Consider the following 24,697-nt stretch of genomic DNA (forward strand, 5'->3'; position numbering starts at 1 on the left):
CTTGTGGAAGGCTACCCGAAACGTTTGACCCAAGTTAAACAATTTAAAGGCAATGCTACCAAATACTAATTGAGTGTATGTAAACTTCTGACCCACTGGGAATGTGATGAAAGAAATAAAAGCTGAAATAATTCTCTCTACTATTATTCTGACATTTCACATTCTTAAAATAAAGTGGTGATCCTAACTGACCTAAAACAGGGAATTTTTACTAGGATTAAATGTCAGGAATTGTGAAAAACTGAGTTTAAATGTATTTGGCTAAGGTGTATGTAAACTTCTGACTTCAACTGTATATTTCTACACTGAGGTTAGAATAATACTTTGAAATTGTGAAAATTATGATAATGCCCTTTTAGTGTAAGAGCTGTTTGAAAAGACAGCATTACATTTCTGCCTGTTTTTGTGTTAGGGAGTTTTGGCCTTCCATGGTGACATCACCAACGAGTAAGTTCATTAATAGACCAATAAGAAAGAGTTCCAAACCTCTCTGCCAATAACAGCACATTTTCAGTTTTCCCCTCTCCACTCAAACACACTTCAAGACAGTCCTAGCAACATTCTTGCTTGACAAATTGCTCTTTGCTAAGAAGCTATTTTTGTTTTATTTTAATTGAAAACAACCACAGTGAGGTAGTTAATTTGATATTGAAATAAAAACAGCTGCATTGGACCTTTAAGCGTCCATTGTAGGTCAACCTGCAATAGTGTGTTCTAAAAAGAGTGGTTAATGATGCCTTCTCTTTGTAGGTCCACCCCAATAGCATCCACATCTGTGCTGTGCTGGTGGAATACACGACTAAAACGGGGCGCCTCACCAAGGGAGTGGCCACCACCTGGCTGAAGAACAAACTGGTTGTGGACAACGGCCACAAGTCCACGGTCCCCATGTACATCCGCAAGTCCCAGTTCCGCCTGCCCTTCAAGGCCAGCAACCCAGTCATCATGGTCGGTCCTGGGACCGGCATCGCTCCCTTCATGGGCTTCATCCAGGAGCGAGGGTGGCTCAAAGAGCAAGGTACATGGTAGACACCGTAATAGAAGCTAGCCAGAGACGCATGGAAATGTTTACGTATTTGATGTTTTATTATGCTGCATAGTCTTTCTTTATGAGTTGTCATGTTCTGTGTGACACTGACTCAAATAAAGCACCTTAACTGTCTTGTATGGATACAAGTAAGCCAATTGGTCTGCTTTTTCCTGTAGGCAAGGAGGTGGGGGAGACGGTCTTGTACTTTGGCTGCAGGCACAAGAACGAGGACTATCTGTACCAGGAGGAGTTGGAGAAGGCTGAGAAGACAGGTGTGATCACGAAGCTCAACGTGGCTTTCTCTCGGGACCAGGACCAAAAGGTATTGTTTTATTAGTTATTCAGCACTAGGACCTTAAAAAATCATTATTAAAAACAGTGAACAATACTTTTCTGGTAGCTAGAATATGACATATTTATTGAATAGATAGCCGTAGACCACCATACAGCCACGTTGTTATCTGAGCCTACACACCCTGCATTTGGGACACCAAGACAATTGTACTCCTTATCATATTTCCATAGCGTTCTTAAGTGTTGCCAATCATGGTTGTTGGTAGTATAGACCGGTATCTATACCTGTCTGATTATGTACCATTAGGTGTACTATTAGTGGGGACGGTCAACACATACTCTACACAGTCCTAGGCTAGCCCTCAGAGGATACCTGAGGGATGGGGTTTGTGGTGCCCCATCTCATAAAGAAAGAGGAACACGTTTCCTTGAAGGTCTGTTTTTTGTTTGAAGAAGACGGCAAGCTCGAGGATGGTGTAATAGCGCTCTCTTTCCTCTCACCGTCCCTCCAGGTGTACGTGCAGCATCTCCTGAGGACCAACAAGGAGGACCTGTGGAGGCAGATCCATACAGACAACGCACACATATACATCTGCGGGTAAGGAAGGATCTTCTCCAGTAACATTTGCCCCTTGGCGATAAAGTTGATTGGAATTGAATTGACATATTTCTTGAAAGCACTCCCGAATTCACAAAATCCTCAAACAAGGGTTAAAAGACAATTGTCTTATAGAGAAATGCTCCTGTTTTTAGGGATGCGCGGAACATGGCCAGGGATGTGCAGACAGCTTTCTGTGAGATAGCAGAGGAGCTGGGAGGCATGACACGCACTCAGGCCACCGACTACATCAAGAAACTGATGACCAAGGGACGGTACTCGCAGGATGTCTGGAGCTAAAACACCTAGGATCCAACCACATCCTATGTTTGTTTGTTTTTAATCTTGCATTATTATTTGTGTCAGTTTGTGTCAGCAATGGTTATAATGGGTCACCAACCCTGGTACTGGAGAGCTACCGGTTGTGCCGGCATTTGTTCCCGCCAAGCACTAAAACATCTGATTCAATTGATTGCCTTATCATCATCATGACCTTGATTAGTTCAGATGGGTGTGTTTGTGCCGAGCTGGAATAAAAGCCTACACACCCTGTAGCTCTCCGGGACCAGGATTTGTGACCACTGGGGAAGGATATCGCTGCCGTCATCTCTGGTTGTTTTATTTCCATGGAGCAACACAAGCACTCACCAATGCACCACAATAATGGTTGGTCATCCTCCATTCAGATTTATTGATATTCTATGTCAGTCGGCCATCAGTTTGGCAGTGTCAAATGTAGTATCACATTTGTCGACGTCGTGAGAAGCATCATGTTTTTGCAGGAGAAGGAAAGTTTGATAATAATATACTGTAGCTGTACATAATTGTACGGCTCAAAGTGAGTGGGTGGGCTTAAATACAAAACTCAAACATGTGAAAGTATCTTCCTTAGGAAGTTGACCTAATCTGGGTATTAAAGTATATTCAGAATACATTATAAATATTTTTGATTTGTGAAATAAAAAGTGAGATATTTTTGTCTACAAAATCAGTAACTGAAAGTCTTAGTGTTTGTTTACCTTTTGCATTTGGATAAGGGATATATAGCCTTTTATGCAATAAGGATGTTACTGTACATTTCTAATCAATCACAGTAACCCTTAGCAAGGCATGAAAAAAGTACAATGTTGTAATTCAGTAGGAGAAATGATTAGCTTTTATTTTCCACAAGACTGCCTTTTTAAATATATCAATGAAAATGATTTTTAGGTTCCCTGTAGTATTTGTATACATGATGCAAATGGTTGACATAGAAAAAAAAAAAAAGTAAGCCTGGAAGGGGATGAGTAAATATCTCGACTTAAATACTCTGCATTATCCAGTTTACGATGAAACAAAAACTGAACACGTACACCACTTAGTAGCAAGCATTCAAATTGACATGTTTTTTTATCATGCAAACCTAGCACTGTACCCTGAGAATGTAGATTTCCCCCAACTAGTTGGCTTTGAGTGTCAACTTTGTTTCTTTTGTATTCTTTGTACTATTGCACACTAATCAGTGTAAGTACTGGATGATCTATCACGTATGTATGGATGTTAAATGTGACGGATGCTGCTCAAACTTGTTGAGATTTACTTTCTACCACCTCTTTTCAACTGTCTCCAATTGAAATTTGGCATCCTTTGTTCACTTCACTGAAAACGAACTGTAAGGGCAAGGTTGTGAACCTGTTTTGGCCCATCAGCCAAGCAAAGCATATACATTTGTAAATTCAGTGTGTGCCTTATTGAATGTGGTGCATTACTTAAATGTATAATGTTTTTTGGATGCATTACTGTAAAGGCATTTTTTCTAAAATATTGGAGAGAAACCATGTACTGTGAAGACATTCATTCCATTCCTGTTACTTTTTTGTCCACATTCCATTTTATAATGCAGTAAGTGTCTCAACTGAATGAATGTATCTAGGCATGTCTTTTTAAAATTAATAAAAAAATATTGAATAAATAGTCAACCGTTTGTTATTCATGTCTGAGGTATGCATCCTCTTCATCTGATCAAATGTTAGAAAATGAGATGGTATTGTTCTTTTCAATTATTAGATGGAAGGATGGCTGGATGCAGGAAGTCAGGTATGTTTGATGGATGTAGGCCCTACGTTGCTGCTGTTTACCCTTTCCCAGAGATGAACAGGCATAATAACTGGTCACAACTAGTCTATCAACTTAAGTATTATCACACACAAAAGGCCACCAAGGGGGTATACTACAAAGCAGGATCAATCAGCTAACTTTAATATCCAGAAATATCTATAAATTGTTTGTTTCTTTAGAGGGGAAGTTTTTATGTGGCTTTATTTTTACTCTTTCTGTACTTGTAGTTGATCTCCCAAACAGTTTAATATTTTGTTTTGTTACAGTCGTCACTTAGAATACAATGCATTATGAAAATGTGTCTAAGCATGTTATAAAACACTCCAAATCAACTCATATTACATCAGAATATCATTCTGGATAATGTCTCTGCACACATTTTTGAATGTTCCACTGTCCCATAAATCCATATTTGCATATTTTTGTTGTAAATCACATCATTCAAACATGGATGTGTGGCACAGTGGGAAAATAAATAATTGAGTGCTGAGACATTATCCAGAATGAGATTTGGATGTAATATGAGTTGTTTTGGACTTCGCAAAATGAGACAACCAATTTTCTCTGTAAAAAAAAAAATATTATAAAAACTTTGGGGGTATCAACTACAAGCACAGAAAGAGGGAAGATAAGGCCACGTAAAAATGAGTGAACTTCCCTTTTAAAAGAAAGCTAAACTCGTGTTTTTTTGGTTGTTGAGTCAAAGAGACAATGGCCATTTCAATCTTATCTTTCTAAAAAAATGCTAAATTATTTCAGAATATTTTGGCAAGTTGGCTGGCAAACTCCTTGATGCTGCGTTATAGTATAATTCTCTGGGCAAGCTCCCTCGCTGATGATGAAGATGAAATCAAAGGGAAATAAGAAAACGGCGAAACATGGAACACACCATTATTTAACAATAGGGGTATTCATTTTTATCAAACTACTGTATAACATGTGTCTTGTCACTAGATATTTGACACATTTATTAAATACGAACATAGCTATGTTCAACACACATGTTTTGAAGGTTACTTGGTTTTAATTATTATGTGTAAGAAAATATAAAAATTAACTCAAAAGTTGGTTCATCCCAGCAGTAGGTTAGAGTTCATAATTGCCGCAGTGTATGTGCGGCTGTGCGCTGATGTTACCGGGTTTTTAATTTGTTGAAAAGTGATTCATCGAAAAAATAATAATAATAAGAGAAGAGGAGAATGGCCTCTGGTAAGTTTAGTGTGAACTAAATGTATGCGATTTGTTTAATATTAATTTAATGTGTCAAATTTGTTATAAAATGTTAAATGATAATGCTGAGACTGATGGTCTCAGTTAGCGAGCTAGTGCGCTAACTAGCTACAGTAGCGTTAGTTTAGCAAGCTTTCAGGCGCGACCATCAGAGAATAAATACTACCCATAGTTTGTTGGCGAATTTATGACAATTTCTTTTGAAAATAACGTCTGCCGCTTTCTGTAAAATCACACTTAGTTATTTTGAATCGCTCAACCATCTTTCTTATTGTTTGGTTTCTCTTTCTAGACGAGAATTGACCGCCATTTTTGTCGCGCAGCGTGGTCCTGTTAGCACCGCGCTAACTAGCAAGCTAACGTTAGCTAGCTACTCAACGAGTAACATGCATATAATTAGCTACGGTAGTTAGCTAGCTAGGTAACGTTAGCTATGTAACGGTAGCTAGCTATCCAAGGCCTGCTATTTCCACCGGGTAGTTATATGCATTTCGTATTGACTTGCATTGCATTATCTTTATGATAAATTAATGTTGTTCCCATCTAATGTTAAGTCACAGCTTACCAAACTAGCTAACTAAGTTTACTTGATATCAAAATAAGCTAAAGTCAGCTAACAAGATAAGTTAGCTACAGGTTTACGTCCGATTGGTACGAACATCTTTGGTAACGTTCATATAAGGAGACATGTTCAATGGTTAGCTAACAGTTAGATGGCTCATTGGCTAACCACCTAGCGAACGTTAGTTGGAGCAATTTTGCCACCCAATCACTCATACCCTTCTCGTTCACAGATTCGGGCTACGGTCAGCCTGGCGCTCCAAGGTAACGTGAAATCACAATGAATACATTAGCTACTACTCAATGTTGCCATGTAACTTAGCCATCTATTTAGTTACCACTTAAGCACGTTTCTTTGTAAACTATCCAATTAGCCATACAATGCTTGATTATTTGAAATGTCTAATTTATTGTGATGGATATGGTTTTGACGGGGAAACTAATTGATATTAGGCACATCCCCAGTTATGGTAGCTTTGGGGCACAACATAGGGAGTCTGCATTGGTTGGACTCCCTGAATTGTATTGGTGGGTGGCGACGGAAAATAACACTACCAAAATATAGCTGGCTACACCACGTTAGTGCGCGGAAAAATTCCTGTCAACAAAGGCAATGTATAATCTCTAGGAACTCTACTTACCAGATGTAAAGTGAAATATGACCCTCGCTATCAAATAAAGGTCTGAATACAACTTTTGTCCAAACCACACCATATTCCTGCTGTGTATACAGTGGTAGGAAGTCTAGTGTGAAGTGCGAGGGACATGGTTCACTTTACATCTGGTAAATAGAGTTCCTAGAGATTATACATATGCCTTTGTTGACAGGAGATGTTTTGCGCACTGACGTGGTACGCAATTTTCGGGCACCACTTTTGGCTCATGAGTGCTACTTTAAGAACTACAGGCCTCTGTAGCTCAGCTGGTAGAGCACGGCGCTTGTAACGCCAAGGTAGTGGGTTCGATCCCCGGGACCACCCATAAACAAAAATGTATGCACGCATGACTGTAAGTCGCTTTGGATAAAAGCGTCTGCTAAATGGCATATTATTTATAATGTATACAGAAGTTCAGGAGAATCTCTAAGATATCAAACTTTACCTCCCTCCCACAGCTATGGAGCTTATCCTCCTGCTCAGCAGGGTGGGCAGGTATGTGTGGCCCCTCAATTTCTCACTTTTTTGAAACCATTTTATTTTGTTCATATAATGACAATTCAATGCGTATTGCAGGGCTATGGTCAAGGAAATGGAAGTGGCTCATATGGTGGACAGAGTTATGCTGGTTATGGACAGTCTGGTATGTTCAACTTATGGGAGAGTCTTTAAGTTATTTGAGGTCTAGAAGTTGCTGTTTTTAATACATAACATTTCCCTTTTTGTTTCTCCAGCAGAGGGTTATGGCCAAACAACACAGGCGGCAAGCTATGGCCAGCCGGCCTATGATGGCTATGGGCAACAAGGCTCGGATTCCGCTGCTGGGTAAGATCAAAGGCACTACATAAACCTAGTATTGCTTGCAGTTACGTACTTTGCCTTCCCACTGGTCTAATCTCATTGCAAATGTTACCTTTCAGTAATCTGTTTTGTTCATTATTAAACTCTTTGTTGGTGTCTCAAGAATAATTGTTGTGAAAACTTCTCAAGGTATGGTGGCGCTGACAAGTCGTCATACAGTCAGCCGAGTTCCTATGGCGGCGCCGCCGATGGCGGCTCTTATGGACAATCTCAAGGAGGCTACAGAGGTCGAAGTGAAGGTTAGTTATTGTATCCATTTACGGTGCATTCGGAAAGTATTCAGACATCTTCCCCTTTTCCACATTTTGATACGTTACGCCTTATTCTAAAATTGATTAAATTCATTTTTCCCCTCATCGGTCTACACACAATAACTCATAATGACAAAGCGAAAACAGGTCTTTAAACATTTTTGCAAATTTATTTTTTAAAAACAACCTGAAATACCTTATTTACATAAGTATTCAGACCCTTTGCGATGACTCGAAATTGAGCTCAGGTGCATCCTGTTTCCATTGATCATCCTTGAGATGTTTCTACAACTTGATTGGAGTCCACCTGTGGTAAATTCAATTGATTGTACATGATTTGGAAAGGCACACCTGTCTATATAAGGTCCCACAGTTGACAGTGCATGTCAGAGCAAAAACCAAGCCATGACGTCGAAGGAATTGTCCGTAGAGCTCCAAGACAGGATTGTGTCGGGGCACAGATCTGGGGAAGGGTACAAAAAATGTCTGTAGCATTGAAGGTCCCCAAGAAAACAGTGGCCTCCATCACTCTTAAATGGAAGAATTTGGAACCACCAAGTCTCTTCCTAGAGCTGGCCGCCCGGCCAAACTGAGCAATCGGGGGAGAAGGGCCTTGGTCAGGGAGGTGACTAAGATCCTGATGGTCACTATGACAGAGTTCCTCTCTGGAGATGGGAGAACCTTACAGAAGGACAACCATCTCTGCAGCACTCCACCAATCAGGCCTTTATGGTATAGTGGCCAGACGGAAGCCACTCCCCAGTAAAAGGCACATGACAGCCCGCTTGGAGTTTGCCAAAAGGCACCTAAAGGACTGAGACCATGAGAAACAAGATTCTCTGGTCTGATGAAACCAAGATTGAACTATTTGGCCTGAATGCCAAGCGTCACGTCTGGAGGAAACCTGGCACCATCCCTACGGTGAAGAACGGTGGTGGCAGCATCATGCTGTGGGGATGTTTTTCAGCTGCAGCGACTGGGAGACTAGTCTGGATCGAGGGAAAGATGAACGGAACAAAGTACAGTGAGATCCTTGATGAAAACCTGCTTCCGACTGGGGAAAAGGTTCACCTTCCAACAGGATAACGACCCTAAGCACACAGCCAAGACAACGCAGGAGTGGCTTCGGGACAAGTCTGAATGTCCTTGAGTGGCCCGGACTTGAACCCGATCGAACATCTCTGGAGAGACCTGAAAATAGCTGTGTAGTGACGCTCCCCATCCAACCTGACAGTGCTTGAGAGGATCTGCAGAGATAAATGGGAGGAACTCCCCAAATACAGGTGTTCCAAGCTTGTAGCATCATACCCAAGAAGACTCGAGGCTGTAATCTCTGCCAAAGGTGCTTCAACAAAGTACTGAGTAAAGGGTCTGAATACCTACGTAAATGTGATTATTGTTTTTAAATACATTTGCAAAGGTGTCTAAACCTGTTTTTGCTTTGTCATTATGTGGTATTGTTTGTAGATGGGGGGGGGGGGGGGGGGGGGGCAATTTAATCAATTTTTGAATAAGGCTGTAAAGTAACAATGTAGAAAAAGTCAATGGGTCTGAATACTTTCTGAATGCTCTGTATATATTACATGGCAATGGTTTTTATTGATCAGATGGCCTGCAAAGGTCTGCATACTTTTTTTTCAGTCTGTTTATTTGACTTGGAGGATCAGCAATTTATAGCCATCTTTGGCCAAGGCTGATCGGCCAAACTCTGGACTGTTTAAGTATGGCTGAATGCCTCTAATAATAAAATCACTTTTCATTGCAGAAGAATCTCGTACATATAAAACAAAGTGCCATACATATAAAACAGGAAATAGAAAGACAACACCACATAACTCAAAGGGCTTGTGTGCCTGTGTTTTGCCCCAGGTGAAGGCGGTCAGGGCAGGAGGTATGGTGGAGATGATGGGGGCTCAGACAGGGGCTCTTCTGACGGGTATAGAGGCCGAGGGCGTGGTGGGTACGAGCGCGGGGGATACGACAGGGGTGGAAGAGGCGGCCCTCCATCCGGTATGGGGTAAGTTCCAGAGCGTGACCGCCCGCAAGGTACTTCTGCAACACCCATGCCAGGTAGATGTTCCTTCCAACGCAATGCATGATATAACCCATTCTGATCCATCATCCCACACCTCATTCACATGGACTAATACCTCCTCACTCCCCACCCTGCTATAGACCCCCCCACACCAATTTTCACCTGGGATGTGTTTAGGGCTGGGCGATATGGCCTAAAAATCAGTTAGATTTTTTTCAAGCTAATGGGCGATTCACGATACCTCGTTTTTTAAAAAGCTTTCTCTAAGCATTGTTGCACCATTTAAAGGTCAATACACAGCATTTCAAACGGTCAGGAATAATCTAATTCAGGGCTTGTAAAATTATACCTAGGCTAAATATAAGGCTTCCACAACCATAAGACCCACTAATAATTTAATTATTTTTATCAAAATAGTTTTACCAGCTTTTTTGCAATAAACACTGATCTCTGGCTTTCAAGTCTGTCTATAAAAAAGCATTTTTTTGTTACAAATTTAACCATGCACATCCACTAATAACGAACAACTTGTAGCAGGCATTATAGAAAATTAACACAGGGCTCAAATCGCACAAGCCCACCTGCTACTTGGATCTATTTGCTTGCTATCAAGGTAGAACAGTTGAACTGTTATGAATAGACCCGCTTGTCCATCTCCAGCTCTTTGCCTGCCTGTTCAGGTTGTTTAAATTTTGAAATCAAGTGGCCTACCTGGATATATTGCTTATTTTTCAGAATGAGAACAAGTTGCCAATTCCTTTATATAAATGCGTCATGTTATGCTCATTGAACATTTATGAAACAGACCAGACAGCTAGCACATACAGTAAGTCTGTGGCTAAAATTATGCTAGCGGTACTTGGTGCCGCACGCGACAAACTGAACATTCATTTTACACAACATGTTCGTTGATACTCTCATTTTAGTAGGGTCTGCTCTGTTCTACATTTTGGGAGTTGAGACATAAGGGTATCGTTAGAAAGTTTAAGTTCTCGTCTATTACAGTAAAATAATATAAGCGTTTCTGTCCATATGAACGATTCTGTTAGACCAAATGCAAATAGTTTAAACTGCTTCTCAGAGAAAGAAGTTACACTACATGACCAAAAGTATGTTGACACCTGCTCGTCATTCATTTTAGAATAAGGCTGTAACGTAATAAAATGTGGGAAAAGGGAAGGGGTCTGAATACTTTCTGAATGCACGGTGTAGTATCTCGTCTTTGTTGTGAGTGGCAGGGGGAGGGGCTTTGTGTCTGTGAGTGGGAAGCACAGAAGGAGCGAAGGAGACAAGACCAAAAATAAAATCCTTGAATCTTGTGATATAGGCATTTGGAACATCGCGCTAAAACATTAATTCGATATCGCCCAGCCCTAGATGTGCTATATGTTTCACCTTGAAGCTTCACTCATAGAATTAGAATTGTGTTTATGTGGTTTAAATGACTTGTGAGGATATAACCTGTGTTCCATCGCAATCATAAATATGCATGCAATATTCTAGCTGATTATGGCCTTGCTTGCAAATGGAAATAAATGTGAAGCTCAAATGGCTTGTGGGACAGATGACATGGTGGGGTGTCTGCTATTGACACCTGTGGTGCAAGGAGTTAAGTGGACACTTCACCTGACCCCCTTTATGAATTACATAGGGTGTTGAGGATTAAGTCACTTCACCAGCCAAGGATCCTGTAGACCCCAGCTTTTGTACGTCTTCATTAACAAGGCTGTTGATTATAATAGTCAGGACATTCTGTCGCTTGCCAGTGATCGGTTCACATTGCTATCTATCTACAAGGGCAGTTCTGGAAACTTTTTTGTATATGACAAGCAATTATAGATCTTGGCCAAGTAGCTTTCAGTGTAGAAGACTTGTAGCCTAAACCATTATTTTTAGCAAGATTACTTATCTTATCCTAGGCTATCATTTGAAATTGAGACATTATTTGTAACGGGAAACTTTTAACAACCACTTTGGTAATGGCATTGAATAACGAGTACAGTAGTTCTGCCGCAGTGCTGTCACATTCTCAAAATTGCTGACAATCTAGATTTCATTTGACATGGTTCCTGAGAAGTAATAGACATCAGAGGCGAGTTGGAATGCTTCAGCACATGTTTATCAAAGATCTGCTAGGAATCCTGCTGGCTGTTATGGGTGCTTTTGGCTAATAAACTATTCAGTGGCTCTCTGTGCAACGTTAAGACCATTCTAGCTGGAGTGAGGATTATTTTTGCGCCCCCCCGTTGCTTTGAGAACCGCCTCATGAACGGCTTAAACAATAACCCAGAATGATCTGTTCTTGAAGTGACGTGATTTTCACAAGTTAAACCCAAGGAACATTGTAAGCTGCTGTACATCAACAGGTTTCATTCAAGTGTTGTATATTTGACATGGAGACATTTGTATTGTGTTAACTTTGGATCTACATTTTATACTACAGGTTTCAGTGAATGAAATAAAACTTGGACCTCAGCTAATGGAGCTCATATAAGCACTCAATGGAAGAACACTCGACTTGTCGAGTGCCACAACTATTCAAACCATTTCGACCTATCAGTACCTTTTTATCCAAAAACGTTATCCAATTGAATACTCTAAGCTAATCTGGTCTTGTAGCAATCTAAATTTACACATTAGCCATCAGAGCCTCTTCACTCATCAGAACCTACCTGTATATAGTGGGAGTTCTGCCTAATTTTGTCCATTGATCTTAAAACGTCCAAGACTAACACTTTCCCATGTGAGTGGGAAGACATTTCCACGATAGTCGCACACCATGGCAGGAGTGCATACTGATGGGGATGTAGGGGAGCTTTGAGCTCTGTTGGGACAAAGGAAACCCATCATATCTACAATTTTTCCTCTGCAGAGGTGGTGACCGTGGTGGCTACAAAAATTACGGTGGTAAGTGACGAGCATCAGAACTGTCTCGGTTGGGGAGGAAAAAGGTTGATTAGCAAAAGAGAAAGGGAGTGAGAATGAAAGCAAAACAAACTGAATGCCACCATTTTCTTGTCCAAACCTCGAAGGCCTCCACCTATTGTTCTTAGGGAGGGGGTGTTCTCATAAATGCTCTTTAGATCTTTTAGCACATGAAGCCTGAAGTTTATACATAATGGTATTGTTGCATGAGGACAAGGTTGAATGTAAATGACAGAGGATGAGAAGTGCTGTGGCGAAGAAGGAAACTGGAGAGATTTGGTGTCTTTATTTCTAAACGCAAACATGTCTGCCCATGTTGCAAGGTGTTGAGATATATATGAATGATGCAACTGTCTCAACACTGCAGCAGAAAGCTGTAAACTGCTTTATTCTATATGTTTTAACGTAGCCTCATGCGGACACTGTATTGGTAGAGAGTTGATGAATTCTTGTTTGTATGGATTTTCAATGAAGTTGTGTAGTGTACAAAGTGCAGGTTCTCATGGCTTTCCCCACCTTTCCTGTTTGTTGTGTTTCAGGTCCTCGAGACTACGGCTCAAGGGATGAACCAAGTGAGTTGCACATGCTTGTTTGCTTCTTGTTGCCCTGAAATTCAATCTAGGGTTTGATTATTCCTGCAATCATGCCAGACTAACACTGACCTCTAGTCTCTCACAAGCGAATGCCACAGAATAACAGGCTGGTTCAAGTGAAGCAGCCGCTGAGTAGTATCTCGATGTTTGTCCCCAGCTGGAGGTAGCGGCGGTAGCCAAGGTAGCGGCAGCGGCGGGGAGCAGGACAACTCTGACAACAACACCATCTTTGTCCAGGGACTGGGAGAAGATGTCACAAGTGATGAAGTGGGCAACTACTTCAAACAGATTGGGATCATTAAGGTATGGATTGGCAATACCTTAGCCCCTACCCCATAGGGCCTAGATACTTAATGTAAGTGGCTAGGATGGAAGGATTGTTTCTGGTCAGGGACTGCTTCTCCCTGTACACTTGCATGGCTACTAGTGATTGGTGGGGTCGATTTAGTTAAATATCGCAATATTATTTGGGGAAAATATCAGACCTGCCAACCTGGTACAAATAACTACCCTAAAATAGGCTTCTGTTGTTGCATTGTGGTTTTTGACTCGACCGTCTGAAGTTGGAGCTGAGCCAATCGGAAGACTTGGGCGAGGAGAAAAAAATGCTGTCTCGCCACTCCGGCTCGTTGTCGTACTAGCATACTATTTTCCTCCCACGAGCTGGATGGCAGCTCTCCACATTGTTGATAACGCTAATGTGTGAGGAAAAATGTTTACAAATACGTTTTCCAAAATGGTGTTTTAGTCAAGCACGTAACCACTATTTTGTAGTTGGCTCCTTAATTAAGGTGGCATTACGACAGAGGTTGTTACCTACAGCGTTTAGTCAACTGAGCTAAAACAGTTTCTTGCCCGCACATGCTTTGATCTCTGCAAGGGTAGTAGGAGTGAGCGCATTGACGAGGAAGGAGGCGTGCGGTAGTTCAGTGCGCGTCGCTGCATGGATGGAAACCGACATGGCAGAGAGCTGTTCGGCTAATAACATCCTTCACAGAAAGTTGTTAGACTGTAGATTAGTTGGCCTATGTTAATTAATCAGTAAGTAATTTGTCCTCTTGATATAGCTGTATGTCAACAGTAGGCTGCTAATGATGTGGTAATAGTCAGTTTACCAATGACGAGGCATGTTGAATGAATGGTAGCCTAGTAGTCAGACCTAACTTGATGGATTAGGTCAGGGATCTGAAACAAGCTCAGGCCTAGTTCAGTTTCATATTCCAAATAACCTACAGTAAGCTAGGCTACATTTACATTTACATTGCTAGACTACTACATTGCATCAGAATAATTCAATTACTGGAATTGTCTTCCAAACAAAATTAAGAATCCAGTTTACATTTTTACTACTATCCACATAAAGACACCTATTAATTAGAATAATCATTACCCCTACATTTAACCTAGAAAAATGTGTCATTGAGAACACCTCAATTTCATTTAGGGTTAAACGCACAACTCCAGTGTTGGCTACATTGTTTGTTATAATTTAAGACTAGGTTTCAGCAAATGGCAGTTATAGGTTTTACAAAAATGCAAAATGCTCCAACTTCCTGAGGGGGAAGTATTTCTAGTGACCTACTGAATAGCAGCCAATTACAAAGTACCCATAAGGCTATAGCTTACCATTCCTGCTGAGGCAGTCTAATGCCAACATCATTATTAAGCTTCTTTCTTTTTTTTTTTGGTGCTTTTGCCTATGATTTGAGCAGTGTGGGTGTTGTACGCACGCCGCATCGATGTGGTATTCATAAAAATTAAAGGTTGGCAGGTCTGCAATGTTATATCAATATTTTGACTCAACAAACTTTTGGTGTATGTTGTTGCTAGGTAGCATTAGCTAGCGCTAGTCTGCTGTACCTGTGCCAAATCAAAAATGTTCTCCATCTTATTAGCGAGCCAACATGTTTTCAGCACTTATTTTCATGACTCATCAAAATAAATGTTCTCATGTTCGGTCTCTGCAGCAGACATATAGTGAGCAATATGTTTGGAACATGAAATGGCAATAAAATTGCAGTATCAAATCGCAATACATAATGTATTGGAGCCTAAGTATCGTGATAACTTATCATGAGGTCCCTGGCAATTCTCAGTCCTAATGGCAACCCAGATGTATGTGTCCAAGTGTTAATCTTTGTGTCCTGTCTTGATAGTTGAACAAGAAGACTGGCCTGCCCATGATCAACCTGTACTCTGACAAGGCTACTGGAAGACTGAAGGGAGAGGCCACGGTCTCATTTGATGATCCACCTTCTGCCAAAGCAGCCATTGAGTGGTTTGATGGTAAGGGTGTACTCTGTATTCCCATGCATGTATGCTGTGTACAGTTCTTCTGTTCCATTCTCATCTCTCATTTTCTTCTAGGCAAAGAATTCCAAGGGAAACCCCTCAAAGTGTCTTTTGCCACCCGAAGAGCTGAGTTCACGCAGAGGGGTGGCGGTGTAGGAGGGGGAGGAGGAGGAGGAAGAGGAGGAGGAGGTACGTTTCATTCACTTTTTGATGACGAATCATTCAAATGTTACTGCAACTGTCTGCGGTTGAGTTTTCCAAAAACACAAGATTATCTTTCAGCTAAAGATGAGCTTTAAACCCATTGGTAGGCAATAGGGGTATAATGATTCACAGATACGAATCGTAATCTGGTTAAAATAGTTAAGATATGAGTGCATCAGTCCGTGAGACCCCAAATGTAGCATGCATCGGGCAGTACAACTTCGCACAGCGTGCTGACCAGATTTTGCACATCTGTGCAGCATCTTCAGCATTTTAAATGCTTGTAGAAATGGATTGCGCAATATTAGGCTTTATCAGTTGAGTGACAACCAGGGCCGTGCTCAGACCTTTTCAGGGGGAATGTGCTCAAACAACAAAGGGCACCCCCACAAAAAGGACCAACAATTCCAGTCAAAATAGATTGTAAGAAATAATGTAGCCTACAATTACTATATCCAACCCAACTCCATTTGTTGCCACTATCATATATCCTAGTGGTTAGCAAACATTTTGACCCGCGCACCCTAAAAGGGAGTGGTACAAAACTTGTGACCACCCCTCGCGCACGTCATGCACAATCGCTGCACAAATGTAGCCTGTTACAGCCATAAAAGGTGATAGGCTACAGAAATAAAATGTGTTTTACACTTGCTTTAGGAGCGGAAAGTCATTAGTTAGCTGCCAGTATCGACCAGGGCTATATCATGTCACTTCTCTGGAGTCCAGAGCAAGCAAAAAAGCATATGGCCTACTTTAGCAGAGGTTGCAGGATCGGGTGGAAAGCATGTTCTGTCTGCACTGCGCCATCACTTTGGAGGGCAGCCTGCCTGCAGAGTGCTAATTGCCTGCCGGGTAACCCTGTTCTTCCTCACAATTATCGTAATACATTTGACAATGTTTTATCTTCATCCCATAATATTGAAGGCAATGCGATGTTACAGCTGCTTGTCTTTAGACATTTAGACAGCATGGCCCAAACTTATCTGAAATATGAAAATGATCAATCAAATTGCCAGGTAGCCTATTGTTCTGGCAAAGATGAGTCCATAGTAGATTAAAGTAAACTGTGTTTTAGATGGATCATAAACGTAGGCCTACTCTGAAATGAAACAAGTTATTTTTGGTCACAAATCTGGATATGCGTGACCGCCAATGATGATTACTGATCATTGATCAACAATCAAGATGCACAATGTTTTGGTTCTGAAGCATAGATGAGAACTTAACGACTTGCTCAGAACAATGGGGGAGGGGATTATACTACCACCGAAAAGGCCACTTTGAAGACTGGAAGGGCAAAGGGGCATGTGCTCTGCACAGGTAGAGAGCCCCATCTGTGCAGATGCTTGGTGACAACCAATGTCATTAGCCTGGTAATTAATAATATGCCATTTAGCAGACGCTTTTATCCAAAGCGACTTACAGTCATGCGTGCATACGTTTTTTGTGTATGGGTGGTCCCGGGGATCGAACCCACTACCATGGCATTACAAGCGCCGTGCTCTACCAGCTGAGCTACAGTGGACCATAATTGTCCTCAAATGCGCTGTTGAAAATGCTATTTTACCGGAATAAAAGTGCTACCGGAGACAACTCATTACCTGCTGATCTGGGCTTCCATCATTTAGATTTTATTTTGATTCTTCAGGTTTACCATCAGCAATAGTTTTGGTAGTTTTGCTTTAAACAATCAGTGTATTTAGTAATTTTTAGATATAAAAATATACAGGGTAAAGTTGATAATTTCATAACAAGGACAGCAATCACTTTTGAGCTGCACTATATGGTCGATGCGGCCGGGAGAAGAGAACCTCACTCTGAAAAAAGCTCATTTTTAAATATAAAATGGATACATAACTAGCTCAAACTCTTATCTGCAAAAATGACAAGATCATTAGTGGGTGACGGTGAGTTCAGATCAAAAGTGGGGGGACAAAATGCATACATTGAGACATGGCTTGTGTATGTGTGCCGTTCAGAGGGTGAATGGGCAAGACAAAAGATTTTAGTGCTTTTGAACAGGGTATGGCAGTAGTAAGTGCCAGGTGCACCGGTTTGTACTCAACAGTTTCCCATGTGTATCAAGAATGGTCCACCACCCAAAGGACATCCAGCCAACTTGACGCAACTGTGTAAAGCATTGGAGTCAAGATGGGCCACCATCCTTGTGGAACGCTTTTGACACCTTGTAGAATCCATGCCCCGACGGGTAGGGGTGCGTGAAAGTCAATATTAGGAGGGTGTTCCTAATGTTTGGTATACTCGGTGTGTGTACAGTACCAGTCAAAAGTTTGCTATTAAATAACACATATGGGATCATGTAGTAACCAAAAAAGTGTTAAACAAATCAAAATATATTTGAGATTCTTCAAAGTAGCCACCCTTTGCCTTGATGACAGCTTTGCACACTCTTGGCATTCTCTCAACCAGCTTCATGAGGTAGTCACCTAGAATGCATTTCAATTAACAGGTGTGCCTTCTAAAAGTTAATTTGTGGAATTTCTTTCCTTAATGTGTTTGAGCCAATCAGTTGTTGTGACAAGGTAGGGGGGTATACAGAAGATAGCCCTATTTGGTAAAAGACCAAGTCCATATTATGGCAAGAACAGCTCAAATAAGCAAAGAGAAATGACTATTTACGTGAAGACATGAAGGTCAGTCAATCCGGAAAATTTCAAGAACTTTGAACGTTTCTTCAAGTTCAGTCGCAAAACCCATCAAGCACTATGATGAAACTAGTTCTCATGAGGACCGCCACAGGAATGGAAGACCCAGAGTTACCTCTGCGGCAGAGGATAAGTTCATTAGTGTTACCAGCCTCAGAAATTGCAGCCCAAATAAATGCTTCACAGAATTCAAGTAACAGACACATCTCAACATCAACTGTTCAGAGGAGACTGTGTGAATCAAGCCTTCATGGTCGAATTGCTGCAAAGAAACCACTACTAAAGGACACCAATAAGAAGAAGAGACCTGCTTGGGCTAGGGAACACGAGGAATGGATATTAGACCGGTGGGAATTTGTCCTTTGGTCTGGAGTCGAAATTGGAGATTTTTAGTTCCAACCGCCGTGTCTTTGTGAGACGCGGTGTGGGTGAACGGATGATCTCCACGTGTTTCCCACCGTAAAGCATGGAGGAGGTGGTGTTATGGTGTGGAGGTGCTTTGCTGGTGACACAGTCTGTGATTTTATTTAGAATTCAAGGCACACTTAACCAGCATGGCTACCACAGCATTCTGCAGCGATACGCCATCCCATCTGGTTTGGGCTTAGTCCCACTATCATTTGTTTTTCAACAGGGCAATGATCCAACACCTCCAGGCTGTGTAAGGGCTATTTTACCACAATCCCCCAACCTCAACCCAATTGCGACGGTTTGGGATGAGTCGGACCGCAGAGTGAAGGAAAAGCAGCCAACAAGTGCTCAGCATATGTGGGAACTCCAAGACTGTTGGAAAAGCATTCCAGGTGAAGCTGGTTGAGAGAATGGCAAGAATGCGCAAAGCTGTCAAGGCAAAGGGTGGCTATTTGAAGAATCTCCAATAAAATATTTTGATTTGTTTAACACTTTTTGTTTACTACATGATTCCATATGTGTTCTTTCATAGTTTTGATGTTTTCACTATTATTCTACAATGTAAAAAATAAAGAAGAACCCTTGAATGAGGTGTGTCTAAACTTTTGACTGGTAGTGTACATGAGCTCAAAGTATTGAATATTACATTTATTTTGGGAAATGACTACAGTGCAGACTGATCTTTTAAATTTTTTTTTTTTTTTTTTTTTATCCATATCAGGTGAACAGTTTAGACATTACAGCACTTTTCGTACATAGTCCTCCTGTTTTTTCGGGACCAAAAGTATTGGGACAAATTTCGCTTCTGTATTAATAACCCCCTAGAGTTGATGTCGGTGCCCTCGCGGAAATGTAATTGGCGTGTGCCGTGTTGATTTTGTCTATCCCTTCCAGACATGTTCAATACCAAAACTGTGAACAAACTATATTAATTTGGGGACTGGTCGAAATATTCATGGTTATTTAGGTAGCTTGCTGTTGCTAGCTAGTTTGTCCTGGAAAATAAACATTGGGTTGTTATTTTACCTGAGATGCATATATATATTTTTTGGGGCACTTTAGTAGAATTTTGACCCATGTTGAGTCATACAACATTGTGTGTTCTCTACTGTAACAATTAACCCACAGATTAAAAAGGGGAAACTAAGTTTGTTTTTCTCCTTGTTAATGCTTTTAATGTGGATTTTATATGGCAGTTGGCAACCAACTTTGATGTGCGTTACCACCACCAAATGGACTGGAGTGTGACCCTGATTCATCTCTCAATCACCCACGTGGGTATATGCTCCTAAAAAAACAATGACTTGCCCTGAGTCAAGCATCTAAAATAGTACAAAGTCCTATTTTTAGCGCCTGGCTACGCAGACGCTCGTTGACTCATGCGAGCAGTTTGGATGAAATGATTGAAGAACATGTATGTGTACGTTTATTTTGCAACGCTCGTGCACGCAACGCTGGCGGTGTGGTCAGCATGTAAGCCAATGGCAGCCTTCTGCATCTGTGGTGGAAGGTGGCCGAGCCACAGCCGGGTTTGTCAGACCATGAGACAATCCGAAAATCTGCCTTTTCACGAAAACGTGACACGCACATGTCCGTTGTTTTGCTCTACTCCTCTGAAGGTAGCCCGGTACCAGTTTTTAAAAAAATAATGCAAGTACAGTGCTATCAGAAAGTATTCACACCCTTTGACTTTTTCCACATTTTGTTGTTACAGCCTAAATTTAAAATGGATTACATTAACAAATTTTTTTGTCACTTGCAAACGCACAATACCCCATAATGTCAGTGGATTATTTGTTTGATAAAAAATGAAAAGCTGAAATGTCTTGCGTCAAGTATTCAACCCCTTTATTATTATTATTATAATAATAATATGCCATTTAGCAGACACTTTTATCCAAAGCGACTTAGTCATGTGTGCATACATTTTTACGTATGGGTTGTCCCGGGGATCGAACCCACTACCCTGGCGTTACAAGCGCCATGCTCTACCAATTGAGCTACAGAGGACCACAACCCAAAATAATTATGGCAACCCTAAATAAATTCAGGAGTACAAATGTGCTTAACAAGTCAAATAATATGTTGCATGAACTCACTGTGTGCAATGTGTTTTTAACATGATTTTTTGAATGACTACCTCATCTTTGTACCCCACACATACAAATATTTGTAAGGTCAAGCAGTGAATTTCAAACACATTCAACCAGAAAGACCAGGGAGGCTGGCGTGTTGGACGTACTGCCAAATTCTCTTAGACGACGGCGGAGGCGGCTTATGGTAGAGAAATGAACATTCAATTGTCTGGCAACAGCTCTGGTGGACATTCCTGCAGCCAGCATGCCAATTGCACGCTCCGTCAAAACTTGACATCTGTGGCGGTGTGTGATAAAACTGCACATTTTAGTGGCCTTTTATGGTCCCCAGCGCAAGGTGCACCTGTGAAATGATCATGCTGTTTAATCAGCTTCTTGATATGCCACGCCTGTCAGATGGATGTATTATCTTGGCCAAGGAGAAGTGCTCACTAACAGGGATATAAACAAATTTGTGAACAATCAGACACTTTTTGTGCATATGGAACATTTCTGTGATCTTTTATTTCAGCTCATGAAACATTGGACCAACACTTTACATGTTCCCTTTATATTTTTGTTCAGTATAGTTGTTTTCGTGCGTGATGGACAGACAAGTGTAGTCTAACGTATGGCGCATGATGCGACAAAGTTTGCGGGTGGGGAGAGTGCAAGAGTGTTGAGGAGGCTTTACTCACTGGGCATCTTGTTACAGTATGACATTATCTGAATTAGGTCCACGGAATTATACCTAGAAGCGGCTTCTATGTAGGAACTTTTGAATGTTCTTTGAGCCAGCTAGGTAACTAATAATCTTGAGTTAGCTAGCTAACAAGCTTGTGTGTGCACAGCGGCACCATAATTAAAAACACGTCTTACCTTTAAATCCAACGTGAAACGTGTTAAATAGGCCTATAGTATCCTTAACTAGCATTGAAAAGTTAATAAATTTTTCTGTAGCTAATAAAAAATCTCTTGCTCTATCTTCTGAATCAAGCTTGTAACGTCATTACAGTAGCCTATGCTTCGGTGGGGGGAGGGGCAGGTAGCCTGCACATGCTCTGGCAAAGATTTTCAGCTTGCAGGCAGACACAAATAAGTTTGAGTGACAGAGGGGGCTTTTCATAGGCGTTTTGTTGTGGGAATAGGAAAAAATGCCTGGAGCGTAAAATAACTTCTGTTCCTGAACAGTATGGATCACTTTCATTCCAGGTTCTGTTTATGTTCCTTACATTTTATTATTTTCCGGTGTTCTGTTCTGTTCCCTGAACCAGTTCCAACCCCTGTTTTTATTATACATAATAAAGATCTTGGTCTATAGATACTGTACACCAAGTTTTGGAGAACTCTGTTTAGTGGTGTGAGTTCTCCCGAGTGGCGCAGTGGTCTAAGGCACTGCATCGCAGTGCTAGCTGTGCCACTAGAGATCCTGGTTCGAATCCAGGCTCTGTCGTAGCCGGCCGCGGCGCACAATTGGCCCAGCGTCGTCCAGGGTAGGGGAGGGAATGGCCGGCAGGGATGTAGCTCGGTTGGTAGAGCATGGCGTCAGATTCCCACGGGGGGGCCAGTATGAAAAAATTAAATAATGTATGCACTCACTAACTGTAAGTCGCTCTGGATAAGAGCGTCTGCTAAATGACTAAAATGTAAATGTGTGAAAATATGTTAATGTTAATGATCCTGCGACAGTTTTCAATTTCACTTGTGTGGCAAAAATGTAATGCGGTTTCTAAAACCGCTGTATTGGTAGCAGTTATTTTGTTCTGATTTCAGATTTGAATAGCGGAGAAGTAGATTAAGATTTAATACGATCAAACTTGGGAAAGTGTTCAATTTTGGTTGTTTATAAAAAAAAGGTTTGAGGAAATATTGTTGATGCGGTTAGTAAAATACCTGTATCGTTTGATCGGTATATTATTTTTGTTCAGATTTTAATAGCAGAGCAGTAGAGGAAGATTTTATACACTAACTCTTTATCCAAGTTGTTGGAAAAGTGTCAAAGTAGGTGATTTGTGTCTAAAGTTGCATTATTGCATTTACAGTGAATGGAATGTTGGAAGTCCTGTCACAATGGGACCTTTTTAGAATGCTGAAGAAAGTGAATGAAGATGGACAAAGTTTAATAGTTTAAAGTATAGAAGATATCAGTTATATACAAGCAAGTCAATCCACACCGGTCTACACGTTTTAAAGTTTCAACTGCGTTTTTAGCTTAAACAGTGTAAAAGGAGTAGCGTGCTAAATAATGACTATAATAAGAAATGTTAAATATTTTAAAGTGGGGACTCTTGCTTCGCAAGCCCAACTAATAACTAGAAGTCAGAAATACGTGGTACAATATTTAAAGTGTGGCTGCTTTTGCACGCCACATTTAATTATTTGTTTCTGGGCAATAACTCCTAAAGAGTAAACTGAGCTTTTTCCCTTGCACTTAGATAAGTGGTATTTGATGTCGCTCTTTAGGTTTTGGGGGCCGTGGTCGTGGACGTGGGTTTGGAGGTGGAGGAGGAGGAGGAGGTGGTGGTGGTGGTGGTGGACCCAACTTTGACATCAAGGGAGGGGACTGGCCATGTCCTAACAGGTATTTATTGCAATATTTTATTTGAAGAGGGACAGATGCAATTAAAACAATTTCATGAGTCATCCATTGTATGTGCCACTAAATTCTGTTCTCATATGGAGTGGCTACATCTTTGAATGTGATTGACAATTGTTCCCCTCTCCTTTTCAGTTCTTGTGGCAACATGAACTTTGCGCGACGATACGAATGCAACAAGTGTGGCACTCCAAAACCAGGGGACGGTGGAGGAGGTATGTAAAGAACTGGGTGTCAGGTAGACTATAGGGGGAAGTTGAGGCATTTAACCACTAATACTAAACTACTACTGCTCTGTAGGAGAACTTGCTCTAACAGCTGGTTTATGTTTGCAGATCGTGGTGGTGGTGGCGGCAGAGGAGGGTATGGTGGTGACAGGGGTGGCGGCTACAGAGGCCGTGGGGGATTCCGTGGAGGTGACCGCGGTGGATATGGTGGTGGGGGATACAAGATGGGAGGAAGGTAAATTGTTTACTGCTTAATTTCCCTCCCATGCAGTTAGATGTTTGACCAGAAGAGGGCATACCTGAGATGTGAAAGTGAACAGTAGAATATTGAATTAGGTAAACTTTTTTTTGTCAGATTGTCTGTAATATTAATGAGTTTAATTTTTTTTATATTAAGCTAGCTGAACGCCAATGCCTTCATGGTACAGCATAATTTACTATGGGTCTATTGTTTTCCCCCTTCTTCCCTCAGAGGTGACCATAGAGAAGACAGAAGAGACCGGCCATACTAAGGATTCACATGGACACCATTCCAGCCCAGGGGTAGTGGATAGGTTAAGGGGGTGGGTGTGGGAGGGGGGGGATTGATATACACTTTGATTTGCATACCTTTCATTACCAATGCATCACATGTACTGCTTCTGATCTGTCTTGTCGGGAGGTCAGGAAAGATGTGCAACTACTGTGAAAGGACTTTTGGGCTGATAAGCAGGGTTGTTGGTGTAGAAGTGGGCAGGGTCAAATGTCATGTTTTTTTGTTTATTTTCATTTCCCCGATTCTACTTGGTCCAGGCATCGTGAGGTAGACTTATCTAAGACTTCGTATCATTGTTTTGTAAAATTGAAATGAACTGTTTTACTTGGGTTTCTCTTTTTTCCAAATGATATTAAACTGTTCCGATCTTAGTGTCTTCATGTATGTTTTAATTCAAAGTTCTAGTGGGAATCTACATGATTTGTTGAATGTGTTGGTATTAATTGCTAAGTTGTAAAATATTAGCAATGTAATACCCTAGCATTTAAGAAAGCATGTCAGCTTTTTTCAATATCTGTAGGTCAATTAATTCGAACAATATTGAGGTAGCCTATACAACG

At 41.2% G+C, this 24,697-nt stretch overlaps 2 protein-coding genes across 5 annotated transcripts in view; both read left to right on the plus strand.

Annotated features, from left to right (window-relative positions):
* LOC311101855 (NADPH--cytochrome P450 reductase) overlaps positions 1 to 3,880 on the plus strand; it is a 41,415-nt gene extending 37,535 nt beyond the window's left edge. For all 3 annotated transcript variants that reach the window (XM_084143069.1, XM_084143068.1, XM_084143067.1), the window contains exons 12-15: positions 751 to 1,018; positions 1,207 to 1,352; positions 1,837 to 1,922; positions 2,078 to 3,880. In XM_084143069.1, coding sequence (XP_083999195.1) covers positions 751 to 1,018; positions 1,207 to 1,352; positions 1,837 to 1,922; positions 2,078 to 2,222 — 645 coding nt within the window. In that variant the 3' untranslated portion in view covers positions 2,223 to 3,880. The remainder of the gene's footprint in view (positions 1 to 750; positions 1,019 to 1,206; positions 1,353 to 1,836; positions 1,923 to 2,077) is intronic.
* Positions 3,881 to 5,107: 1,227 nt separating this feature from the next.
* Positions 5,108 to 24,508, plus strand: LOC311102139 (RNA-binding protein FUS-like). Of its 2 annotated transcripts, XM_084143371.1 has the most exons (16): positions 5,108 to 5,228; positions 6,044 to 6,074; positions 6,925 to 6,961; positions 7,043 to 7,109; positions 7,201 to 7,291; positions 7,457 to 7,566; positions 9,448 to 9,595; positions 12,486 to 12,520; positions 13,078 to 13,110; positions 13,289 to 13,434; positions 15,288 to 15,417; positions 15,499 to 15,612; positions 23,243 to 23,360; positions 23,511 to 23,590; positions 23,711 to 23,837; positions 24,075 to 24,508. In XM_084143371.1, the coding sequence occupies exons 1-16, from the start codon at positions 5,219 to 5,221 to the stop codon at positions 24,112 to 24,114; spliced, it is 1,317 nt and encodes a 438-aa protein (XP_083999497.1). In that variant the 5' UTR covers positions 5,108 to 5,218; the 3' UTR covers positions 24,115 to 24,508. The 2 variants fall into 2 exon arrangements, with proteins under 2 accessions (XP_083999497.1, XP_083999498.1); XM_084143372.1 differs by lacking the exons at positions 9,448 to 9,595; positions 12,486 to 12,520 and having other exon boundaries at positions 5,118 to 5,228.
* Positions 24,509 to 24,697: the final 189 nt, after the last annotated feature.

Source organism: Coregonus lavaretus, assembly GCF_964263955.1.
Source record: "Coregonus lavaretus genome assembly, chromosome: 26".
In the NCBI taxonomy this organism is placed as follows: domain Eukaryota; kingdom Metazoa; phylum Chordata; class Actinopteri; order Salmoniformes; family Salmonidae; genus Coregonus; species Coregonus lavaretus.

Coding starts and splice junctions, on each gene's coding strand:
- LOC311102139 (XM_084143371.1), top strand. Junction 6,075..6,924: donor GGTCAGCCTGGCGCTCCAAG/GTAACGTGAAAT, acceptor TCCCTCCCACAG/CTATGGAGCTTATCCTCCTG. Junction 6,962..7,042: donor CTGCTCAGCAGGGTGGGCAG/GTATGTGTGGCC, acceptor TGCGTATTGCAG/GGCTATGGTCAAGGAAATGG.